This window comes from Cavia porcellus, unplaced genomic scaffold (assembly GCF_034190915.1).
Source record: "Cavia porcellus strain 051 isolate PalLab524CR breed Dunkin Hartley unplaced genomic scaffold, mCavPor4.1 scaffold_2, whole genome shotgun sequence".
Taxonomy (NCBI): Eukaryota; Metazoa; Chordata; class Mammalia; order Rodentia; family Caviidae; genus Cavia; species Cavia porcellus.
The window spans coordinates 95,884,719-95,897,047 of NW_026947485.1; the positions used below are offsets into that span (position 1 = coordinate 95,884,719).

At 40.3% G+C, this 12,329-nt stretch overlaps 1 protein-coding gene across 1 annotated transcript in view; it reads left to right on the top strand.

Moving 5' to 3' along the window:
- LOC100715944 (deleted in malignant brain tumors 1 protein) overlaps positions 1-12,329 on the top strand; it is an 88,204-nt gene that overhangs the window by 72,137 nt on the left and 3,738 nt on the right. The window contains 4 exon segments of the mRNA XM_063236094.1: positions 556-932; positions 2,425-2,457; positions 3,013-3,188; positions 4,969-5,351. Coding sequence (XP_063092164.1) covers positions 556-932; positions 2,425-2,457; positions 3,013-3,188; positions 4,969-5,351 — 969 coding nt within the window.

Consider the following 12,329-nt stretch of genomic DNA (forward strand, 5'->3'; position numbering starts at 1 on the left):
ATGTTTGCTCTTGCTTGGTGAATACACGAGAGTGGGACAACCAGGTTATGTAACGTAGATTTATTCACAGTTACTCCCTAAGAGTAAAAATAATTTCATAGAACATATTTTGTTTGATGAGTCATGTTAGTGCCTCAATTTAGAGCAATTATATTTCAAGGATTTGGAAGGTTTTGTTTGATTTTTACATACATATCCTTTACCCATCCCCATCCTGTATTGGGGATTGAACTCAAGTCCTTCACACTGAGTTATGTCCCCTGCTCCTTTATTATTACTGTTATTATTATAGCAGGATCTTGCTAAGTTGCTCAGGTGGAACTTGAACTTGTGATCTTTCTGCCTTAGCCTCCCACAGCACTGGGATTGCAAGCATCTACCCCACCCTCAGCTACTGAGTTTTGGATTAGGTACTTGGATGTCTAGGAAACGGATCCGCATGGGGGTGGGGGGTTGGAAAGGGAAGGGAGGAGGGAAAGGGAAAAGAGACAGAGGCAGAAAAAGAGAAAGAAACAGAGAGACGGGATAAGAATTAACATACGGGGGCGGGAGCAGACAGCAAAGCCAGAAATGGAATTCACCCAGCGCTAATTCTTCCACCGACTTCTCCTGCCCTACAGAGAAGCCCCTGCGCCTGGCGGGCGGGAAGAACCGCTGTGAGGGCCGCCTGGAGGTGCGGTACCAGGGCGAGTGGGGCACCGTGTGCGACGACTTCTGGAGCATGAAGAATGCCCGCGTCGTGTGCCGCCTTCTGGGCTGCGGCCGCGCCCTGGGCTCCCCGGGTCGTGGTCGCTTCGGCCCGGGCTCGGGACCCATTCTGCTGGACGACGTGCGCTGCACAGGCACCGAGGACGCGCTGGAGCGCTGCAGCCACGCGGGCTGGGCGCGCCACGACTGCCGGCACCAGGAGGATGCGGGCGTGGTCTGCTCAGGTGCAGCTCGCAAGGGTGCTCCCCGGGGCCCTAGGGGTCCCTGAGCACCACCATTCACCACCGCCACTACCACCACCCCACCCCCCACCCCGTAGCATAAGGCTTGGTGAAGTGTCCATCTCTTAGCATAACGAAGGGAACTGGCTAAATACTCCTCCTGGTCATGAAGAGTTTCAACATCCAGGTTGGCAACTGATCAGTTTTATCTAATTGCAGCATTCGTTCTGCAGTAGGTAAAAGATTATGAGATCAAAAGAACAGGTGACAGTGTCATGAAATGATCAGGAGCATAGAACTTGATGCTGGTATTGAACTACAGCTTGTCTAAGATCCCTTTTCAAACTCTGAGGAGGGCTTGAAGGACACAGCCGTTTCAGAGGACACTGCATCACCTTGCCTTAACTCTCAGAAGTCCCAGGGATACCCTACAGTGCCCTAGATTCTCCTGTGCTCTGTGCATACAAGATTTGGCCTGTATCTTTTCTGAAATACATTTTATTGTCATCCAACTTCTTGACAATCTGACTTGCATAGGTTCACTGCCTGCTCTATGCAATAGTACTTCCTGTTTGTCCTAAGTTTGCCCTAAATTCATCTGTGCAAATCTCAAGAAGTTAGGAAATTCTAAGACTCACACAAGTCTAAGCTCACCTTGTCTGTTCCATTTTTAGTTTTTTGCAAGTGATCAAAGGAATTGTTACCCTTGCTTTTACCTCTATGTAGGTATTTTGATTAGACCTGGGACCCAAATAGGAAAGCTGTCAAAGCACCTAAAGATTTTAATCATGCAGAGAGCCAAGTGGTTTGAGTTTGTTGCTGGAGTCAACCTTCAAGAGCCTTATTTTTACGATGTCTCTTCTTAGTCCAGTCCAGTCCTGGTGCTGTCAGAGGACCCACTGTCCATGACAACTCATTTTCCTTTCTCTGATTATATACCAATGAAGCTTCGTTCCATGTAGTACAGTGTTTGAAGTATCAATAGTCTGGGGCCCAGGATGTCTCAAGGAGTAGAATGAATCTCTCTGGTCATGTTTCCTAAGCTGAGTCTTTGCCCTGGGAAACTGTCCTGTCTTGCTTCTAAGCTAGAGCAGCCCTTGAGGAGCATAGATTGAGGGTCATAGACTCAGTCATTCCCAGTCTGAGGCCCAAAATATGCCACATGTGTGGAAAAGGGCACCAGATAGAGTTTATAGATATGACAGTGTTTATATTCTTTGAAGCTTTGTGTTTACTATTTTTTTGCTCTAACAAATCTTGGAATTGAGGAAGTGGTGTGTTCTCAACACTACTTCACATATGCCAGAACCTGGCTCCAGCAGGAGACTCTGGGCCCTCTTCTCCTCTGCATGATCTGGAATATTTTCATGCCCTGATTATTTTAGCCTAAATAGTGAGCCCATTCACGTATGTTTTTCATCTACTGCTAGTTATAATGACCTCTTGCAGTGTTTCAGCTCTGTTGACACTTGTTTTTATTATCTCCCGTAACCAGGTCCAGCTAACTCTGTTGTACCTAAGCACAAAGGTAAAGTCACTCTCTCACCCTGAGAAAGAAGGAGCTAAGAGAGAAGCCAGTGTGGAAGAAAGAACAGGCTTCAAGGGGGGATTGGCTGTTGTGTTTCCACTGAGATCTCTCACTTTCATCTGTGTGTGGGGCTCTAGGAGATTGGGGAAGTCGTACCTTTGTTCCCAAGCTCCTTCCCTCTGTGTCTCCTCTAATTCTTCAGTTTCCTTCCATGTAAAGGCCCAGATGAACACATGTTTGGGTTCAGGTGTTCTCACCATGGGAAGTGAGCTGTCCTTTAATCTTTACATGGGCTCTGACTTGTGACTAATGGGACACATGCTGTGTGTAGGATTTTCCTGCTGGATGTAGGATGGGCTAATAGCCTTTTTGAAGAGAGGGGATGTAAATAAAATCAGTGAAAGTGAAGGGCAGGCTAGAGGGTGAAGAGAACTGAGCCAGCACCAGCCCAGAGCACTATCCATGAGACTTTTAGAAAATAAACATTCACTCAATCCATGGCTTATACACACAATACAGCAGGTTCTCCTTGTGATGATCTTCCTCCTCCTACAGCTCAGCTCTCCTGCTTGCCCCATCAATTCCAAGCTGTCATTGACCGAGGCTACCTCCGGAGACTGGGGTATTCCTCCTGGGACATCCACCTAAATGATAAGCTGTGTCGTCCCCAAGTCACTGGGAATTACCTGATCTTCAACATTCCTTATGGCCACTGTGGTACTGTCCAGCAGGTAAGGAACTGACCAGGAGGTGGTACCATCTATGAATGGAAGCCATAGAGTGTCCATCTATCTGATTATGTTTCTAACTAAGTAGCTACATTCTACATTTCCAGAAAATATGCATCTATAATACTTGTGAATAATAAGCCTGCTTAATGTCTGTTCAGTTTTCCTTGAATGCATGCTTGTTTCACAAAACAATGGCAAAAGAAGGGAATGAGTTTACCAAAGACCTAAGGAAAGTATACAGATATGGTATCTTTTGTCTTGGTATATTTAACAATGAAAGATTTTCCAAATCAAACTCTTCATGCTGTTCTTGTTCTTTTGCATCTCTGTTTAGACATATCCCCAAATCTCACTTTTGCAAGTTAGATTCATTCAAATAGTGCATAATGCTAAATAATCTAACTCCATACTTCACATTTTATCTGTTACTTGAGTGTGTACATCATGATCATTCTTACCATCTTTCTCTGAAAATTTACTCTTTACCTCAGAGGATTGTACCCCAGGAGACATACTGGAAGTCCCCAGTGTCTGGGAGAATAGTGGCTCCCAGAAGTCACAAGGAGGGCCCTGTAAATGTCCTTTGTCTGGCCCAGCTCCCCCAGAAGGGCCTGTCTGGCCCAGCTCCCCCAGAAGGGCCTATGCACTGGAGCCAAACATAGCAGAGTCAGCAACCATGTGGGGTGATACCTGGTCCCAGGCCACCCTAAGGAAACAGTGTCATGGGAAGGTCCTGAGTCAGTAAGTGAACAACCTCGTAGGGGCTGAGGATACGGATCCCTGGCCCATGGCTCTTACATTCAAGCAAATGGAGACAGGTACTGCACAAGCATACAAATGAAAATCCTTTTTATGATGAAGAAGGTAAAGAAGACAGCAAAACAGAGAGCTTGAGAGGGTGGAAAGGAAGCTAAAGAATCACAACTGAATGATGAGTTGAAGAAGCTAGGAAAGGGACAGAAGGAGCATGCCATGTAGGACTCTGGCTAGTGCAGGTTCCAGGGCCAGCAGGAAGCTGGAGGGCTTGAAGAAGAGATTGGGGGCAGCATCAGATTGGAAGTGGGAGGGTCAAATGGCCTTGGAATTTGGCTTTTATTCTAAACTGTGCATTCTCAAAGAGGGCAATATAGCCCTCGTGGGGGAATGTATGCTCATTCTTAGGGGCCAAAGCAGTTATATATATCTCACAAACAATTTGTCGAATTAAACTTTCATACTTGGGTTGAGAGAGACAACAGGTGGAATAAGAAAGAAGAATCTACAAAACTCTTTCTGAGGGCCATGAAAGGGAAATGGTGGAACAAGACTGGTCTATGCTAACAGATGAGCAGTCCTTGGAGAGTTGTGAGACAGAAAGTCACAGGATCTGAGTCATGAAAGCTGAAACTCCCTGGAGCAAAGGCCTCTGGCTAAAGTGAGCCTCTGAGTGTCCACACAAGGCATAGGAAGAAAGCAGAGCGAGGTAGTGGCCCCTGCCTATAAGTCCCCAGCTCCTCCTCAGCCTCTGAAACAATAGGGTATCTGGAGAGAGGTAGGAGACATAGCTTCAGGCATCACCACCTAACCTAGGAAGGAAGGAACCTATCAATTTGGGAAATGCTCCTCACACATTATGTCATCCTTTCACGGCCTTAAGCACCACAGAGGTCTGGCCAGGTGCTCCTGCCTCCCAGGATATCGACCAACTGGTGCTGGGCTGCAGTAGAAAGGTGAAATATTTTCACTAGCTTGTTTGGGAACCAGGAATCCTGGCCATCAAACTGTCCTCTCATCCTTGCAGAAACATCTGGGCTCTCTCAGCTACTCCAACTCCATCAGAGGCCATCTACGGGACCACCCTGGCCGAGTCATTGTTCGGCACAAGGTGCCCCAGGTGAAGCTCACCTGCAGAGTGGACAGCCCATCTGCTGTTGAAGTCATTCATGAGGCTGATGACACCCAGACAGAAGGTGCCAGCTACGATGTGTCCATTATATTTCGTCAGTTACCTGCATCCCAACATGGTGGGCACATGGCATACTATGACAACCAGAGGGAAGAGGTATTCCTCCAGGTCACCCTCCATAGCTCCAACCCTAATGTGTGGCTCTTCGTGGATACCTGTGTGACTTCTCCAGATCCCAGTGATTTTACCACCGTCACATATGATTTGATCCGGCAAGGGTAAGAAAAACAGAAGATCCTCTGCAGTGGGCTTTTATAACCAACATGGCATTCCTTTAGGGAACCTCTCTCTTCTGAGCCAGTTAATCCTAAGTCAAAACATTTTGTAAGAATTTTTTCCATGCCCCGGAGACCAAGTGAGGCCTCTCTTCAGTGCTCTGAGCCCAGGCACGGATAGTAAAGGGCCTCCTGGACAACCCCCCTTGATTCCCCTTAGAGCCCTGGGCAGTGTCCTTGCTGCCTGCCCCCTTTTTCATACCCATGTTTCTCTTCTTTTCTAGTTTGAGGACTTTTAATTGACTATTCACTTAAAGTGCAAGTCTTTAGAGCTTTTGACATTGAAAGGCTGATGGAATTTTCCAAGCTGAGCTCTTAATTATTATATTAAGACCTCTTGTGACTCCTTTGGTTAGCCAAATGACTTCCCAAGTTAGAAGCTTGGCAAGCTATTTGCCTTTATACCTTTTTTGTGCTCTAACAGGGGCAAAATATTTATGAGTGAGCAACCAGTTAAAAAATAACAAAAACTCCTCACTCACTCAAGGGCAGCTTTCGTATTGCTGAGGGCATGCTGACAACAGTGTAAAGCCCTTGGAAGGCACTGTCATACCTGTTCTAAAGGCCAGGGGAGGAGCAAAACAGCTCTTGCCACAGGTGGCATAAAAGGTGTTATGCATGACACGAAAGGTACACAGGAGTAGCACTAAACTGCCAGATACAGGTGCAACCCCTTTCTCTGAATAGGCTGCACCCCCTAATAATACATTCAACTAAGAACTCGTTGGTGTGTTCATTCAGTGGTGAAGTGAGTGCCCTTGAAATCCAATTACCTCTTCAAGAGTCTTTTAACCCACTCAGGTTGGCAATCAAGATTAACTGCCAGTATGGTTACTACTTACCTGTACTTTGTAGCTAAAGCAGCCATAGACAATATTTTTGGTTGTGTTTCAATTGAAGTTTCTCTAAGGGCACTAAAATTAGAATTTTACATAATTTTCACATGTCATGTGAAATAGTATTTTGTTAGTGATTTAAAATCCTATAAAATGCATTCTGAGCTCATTGTCTATACACAACGATCTGAGGTAGAGTGGATTTGGCTAAGGCACTTTTGCCTGGCACTGATCTGCACTGCATCCCAGCTCTCCAGGGATGCTGTCTCTGAGATTTTAAAATCAGGATGCTTTTAGCATCATAGAACACACTGTGCTCATGTTTTCTTAAACTTTTTTTCTAATGTGTTTCCTTGATGAAAACATCTTTTGTTCTCTCCTCTATTGTTTTTTCATCCACTTTTATTAGTGTTAGTTTGCAGCATATAATGAGTACATCCATTGTGGAGCAGTGGTAAGTATGCATATTGTGTCTTGGTCCTTTTTCTTCCCTTTGTCTTACCCTCCTCCCACCTCCATTCATTCCTTGATGCCCTATCCTTCTGCAAAATGTTTATTTTCCTATTTCTCACTGTCTATTGTCTGTATTTTATTTCACTCTTTAAATTTATATGTCGTGCTCTTGTTTTCTCCATGATCTTGTTAGCATCTGTTTTTTGTTGTTGTTGTTGGGTTTTTTTTTTTTTTTTTTTTTTTTGAGTTTGTGATGACAGCCATTCTTTCTGGAGTAAGATGGAATCTCAGTGTTTTGATTTGTAGGTCTCTACTAACCAAAAATGCTAAGAATGTTTTTCATGTTCCTATTGGCTATTTTTACTTCTTCTGAGAAATATCTATTCATTTCAATTGCTCATTTTTTTATTTTGTCTTCTTTTTTGCAGTATAATCTCTCACTTTCTCTTGTCTTTCTTTTTTGAGTTTTTGTATATATTCTAAATACTTGTCTTTGGTCTAAGAAGTAGCTGGCAGAAATTTTTTTCCATTTTGTAGGTTGTCTCTCCACTTCGTAAGTTGTTTTCTTTGCCATACACATGCATTGAGTCTTGATATTATGTCTTATGCAGTTGGGATTCTGTTCAGAAAGTTCTTAGGTATGTCTGTCTTCAAGAGTTTTAGCTAATTCATTGTCCAGAAGATTCTGTGTTTTCATTTTAATATTTTGGTCTTTGATCCATTTAGATTTTATTTAGTAAAAGGTGAGAGATATGGGTCTAGATTCATTCTGCATGTAGGTAACCAGTATTCCCAGCACCATTTGTTGAAAAGGCTATGTTTTCTCCAGCCAGTGTCTTTTTAGTCCATTTATCAAGGGTCTGATGACTAAATGTTCCTGTGTCTTCTATTCTGTTCTGTTAGTGCTGTACTGATTTTTATCATTGTGACTTTGTAACAACTATTTCAAGTGCTGCTGTATTTCAACAGGATTATCCTCCCTAGTTTGCTGTTGTTGCTTGGGATTACTTTTACTGTGCTGGGTTTTTTCTTTTGTTTTGTTTTGTTTTGTTTTGTTTTGGTTTGGTTTGGTTTGGTTTGATTTGGTTTGGTTTGGTTTGGTATGGGTTGGTTTTTTTGTAACAGGAATCAAACTCAGGACCTGGCACCTGGCATGCAGGCTCATATGCCACTGAGCTATATCCCCAGCCCTAGGTCTCTTTGGATTCCATAAAAATCACTCTTTCTACTTCTGTGAGAAATGCTGTTTGATATCATATTGAGATTGCATTAAATCTGAATCAGTTTTGGTAATGTAGCACTTTGACAATATTGGTTCTGATGTCCTCTTCAATCTCTTTTCTCAGAGACACTATTGTTTTTGTATTATTAACAGTATGACCTTCTTGAATTCTTTTGTTTTATGTCCTTTCTCTCTCTCTCTCTCTTTTTTTTTTTTTTTTTTTTTTTTTTGGTGGTACCGGGGATCAAACTCATGACCTCACACTTGCCAGGTAGGCACTTATGCCACTGAGCTAAATCCCCAGTCCCTGACATTATTGTTTTTGTTACAGGGGTCTTTCACTCCCTTGGTTGGGTTAATTCTTGAGTATTCAATTTTTATTGTAAATGAGACTGTTTTCCTAATTTCTTTCATGGTAGGTTCATTGTTGATGTATAGAAACATTGATTTTTGTGTGTTGATTTCTTATCCTGAAACTTTGCTAACTTTATTACTTCAAGGAGTCTTCTTGGTGCACTTTTTGGGTCTTCTTAGTAAATAATTGTGGCATCTATGAATAGGAATAGTTTTCCTTCTTTCTTTCTTATGTAAATCCCTTTTCTTTCTTTTGCTTTATTGTTTTGGCTAAAGTTTTGAGCACTATGTTGAACAGAAATGGTTGAAAGTGGAAACTATCTTATTCCTGATTTTAGAGGAGAATTTTTCAGATTTTCTTGATTTAGTGTGATATTGGCAGTGTTTGTTTTCATAAATGACTTTTATGAATTTAAAGTAAGGCCCTTATATACCTATTATTGTTAGGGTTTTTAATCATGAGTGGATGCTGGATTTTGTCAATGGCTTTTTTCTGTGTCTATTGAGATGATCTTGTGATTGGTTGGATTGTGTTTTTTTGTTTGTTTGTTTGTTTTTTTGAGGTAAGCTTTCACTATATGCATAGTTCAGGCTGGCCTTGAACTCACTATGTAGCCCAATTTATAGCCTAGCTCATCTTGAACTCACAGAAATCCTCCTGTCTCTGCCTCCTGAGTGCTGGGTTTACAAAGATGCACCACCATGCCCAACTTGATCTTGAGATTTTTGTCACTGCCTCTGTTTATATGATGTATTACATTTATTGACTCCTGTTTGTTAAACCATTCTTGTATCTCTGGGATGAAGCCAACTTGGTCATAATATATGATTTTTTAATGATTTGCTGCATTCTGTTTGCCAATATCTTATTAAGGATTTTTGCATGTATATTTATTAAGGAAGTTGACTTGTGGTTTCTTTTTTTAAAGTCTTTGTCTGTTTTTCATCTCAGGATAATGTGATAATGTTAGCTTCCCTTTCAATTTACCTGAAATTCTGGTAGAATTCTGCTGTTAATCTTGCAGGTTCTGTGCTTTTTTTGAGGGGGGTGGATTGTAAGAGACTTTATTACTGCCTCTGTTTTGTTGCCTGTTATTGATTTAGTCAAAATTTTTATATCTTCTTAGCTCAATTTTGGTACTTCATATGTGTCTAGGAATTTCTTATAGATTCTCTAATTTATTGGAATGTACATTTTTGAAGTAGTTTCTTATAATCCTCTGGAGTTTATTGGTGTTGATTAGGGTTTCACTTCTAATTGCGTTGATTTTTTTCTTTTTTGGTAAGATTGGCTTAGGCTTTATCAATCTTGTTTATCCTTTCAAAGAATCAACTCTTGGATAAATTAATCCTTTGTATTTTTTCATAGTCTCAGTTTCATTAATTCCATTCTAATCTTTATAATTCTTTTCCTTCTATTAAGTGTAGAGTTTGGAGTGATGTAGTATTCTAGGGATCTGAGATGCAGTGTGTCATTTATTTGAAATTGCTCAAATCTTTTACTGTTCTTTTGCTCTTATAGCTTCCACAGCTATAACCTCTCCTGTTAGAACTGCTTTATATATTCCACAGATTTTGATATGTTGTGCTCCCACGGTCATTAATTATAGGAAATTTTAAATTTGTTTTATGATTTCTCCTGTGATCCAGTGGTTATTCACTATTGTTTAATTGCTATATGCTTCTGTAATTTCTCTTATTGTGATTTCTAGCTCATTTCACTATGATTCTGTAGGGTGCAGAGATTATTTCAGTTCTTTTGATACTTATTTAAGCATGCTTTATGGCCTAAGACGTGGTCTTTTTGGAAAAAAAAAATCTCACATAATGCTGAGAAAATGTGTATTCTACTGTTGTTGAATGAAACACTGTAGATATCTGTTAAGTTCATTTGTTTGATGGTATGACTGAACTCTGATATCTTTTGTTCATGTTTTGTCTGATTGACCTACCTAATTATGAGTGGGTGGTGATCCACTATGATGTGTATTGGTGTCTGTCTCTCCTTTTGTGTCCAGTAGTTTTTGTTTTATTAAGTTGTGGGTGCCAACACTCAATGCATAGATATTTGTAACTGTTACCTCTTCCTGTTGAATTTTGCCCTTTACTAGTGTCTAGTGACCATCTTTGTCTCTTCTGACAGTTTTGGTTTGAAATCTGCCATATCGAGTGCAAAATAACTACTTCTGTTTGCTTTCTGGTTCCAGTTGTATTGCATATCATTTTCCATCCTTTTACCAGTCTGTGAGCTTCATTTTGATAAAGTTTGTGAACTATAAGCAATATATGGTTGCATTTTTTTCCCTTACTGAATCTACTCATCTGTGTTTTTTGACAGAAGAATTAAGACCATTGACATGGAGAGTTGTTTTTGTAAGGTGTTTACAGAATATCTCATTGATTATTTTTCCAGTGCTGATTTCTTTTTCTTTTTTTCATCTTTAACTACTCTCTCAGTTAGATATACAGTTTCCTTTGAGCTCTTTGGTGCTGGCGGTTACCTTGTCTCTTTCTAGGATTCTCTTAACTGTTTTCTAGAATGGCGCTTCAGGGATAATATATTTCCTTAGAATTTCCTTGTCATGGAAAGTCTTTATTTTTCCATCAGTTTCAAGGTTTATTTTGCAAGATATAGAGGCAAAAGCTGACAATTTTTTTTCCCTTCAGGTTTAAAAAATCACTCCAAGCCTTCCTGACCTTTAAAGTTTGTGCTGAAATCCACTGTAGTTTTCCTTCATAAATAGCTTGCTTCTTGTCTCTAACAGCTTTTAGTCTTTCCTCCTGTTGTTGAATTTGTGGAATTTTGATTATGCTGCTTCACGGAGAAGTTCTTTTTCAATTACAGCTATTTGGGATTCTTTATACATTTTATTGTTGAATATTGAATTATTACCCTACATCTGGAAAGTCTTCCTCTGATTTTAGTGACTAAACTTTTTGTACCTTCTGAGTTGTCTTCCATTTTTCCTTTAATTCTTATTTTAGGTGTTTGTGTGTTTGTTTCTGAGTCATCTAGCCACTGTTGGGTACCAGTTGCATGGTATCTTGTGTTTATAGGATCTTTGAGTTTATGATCTCCTACATCATCTTGTCTTCTGTTGCTGACCTTTTGTCCTCATATTTGGTCAACCTTTCTACTGAATTTTTCATATCTTGTATTTCTGCTTTCTTTCTTTTTGTAATTTCTAGTTCTTTCCCAAGCTCGTGATTTGTATCTTGTATTGTATTGTTTAAATCAATTAGTTTATTGTTTATTTCTTCTTTAAGTTCATCAAACATTTTATTAATAAAATCTTTTATATGGTTAATAAAATCTTCTTTTAACTCATTATATGTCTTATGAAATTGCTTATGGGTTCTTCAAACATTTTGACTATTCATTTTGGTTTTTCATTCTGTTTCAGTGTCTGTAAGACCAGCTTTTGAGGGCCAAACGTAGGGATTTAGGGGCATCTTGTTGCCTTGCTTTTGCTTTCTCATATTTCTACCTGATTTATCTATAGTTTGAAAAACAGGGTGTAAGAACTCGGCCCTTACTACCTATTCGTTAAATTGCTGATTTCCAGGTGTCTGGATTGCGGATCCTGAAAGGTCGTGGTATGCTACCAGACTTTACTTCACAATTTTCTTCCCCAATTCATGAGTTACTTAAAAGTATGTTGTTTCCTTTCCAATATTTGGGAATTTTCCAACAATATTTCTGCTTTTGATTCATATATAAATCCCATTGTTACCTGAGAATGTATTTTGTGTGACTTCTATTCTTTTAAGGTATCTCTTATGGCCCAGAATGGAGTCTATCTTGATGACAGTTCCATGTGGGCTTGAGAAGAATGTATATTCTGCTGTCATTGGATACAGTGTTCTATAAAATCTAATTAGATTAGTGAATTAATATTGTTCTTTGGATTATCTGTATCATTACTGATTTTATGCTTGCTGAGCCAGTCAATTGCTGATGGTCTTAGTAGCTTTTTTATTCTGGGGACAAAATATCCAACACCCACAACTTAAAGAAAGAAAGGTTTATTTAAGCTCACAGTTTGTAGAGGTTTC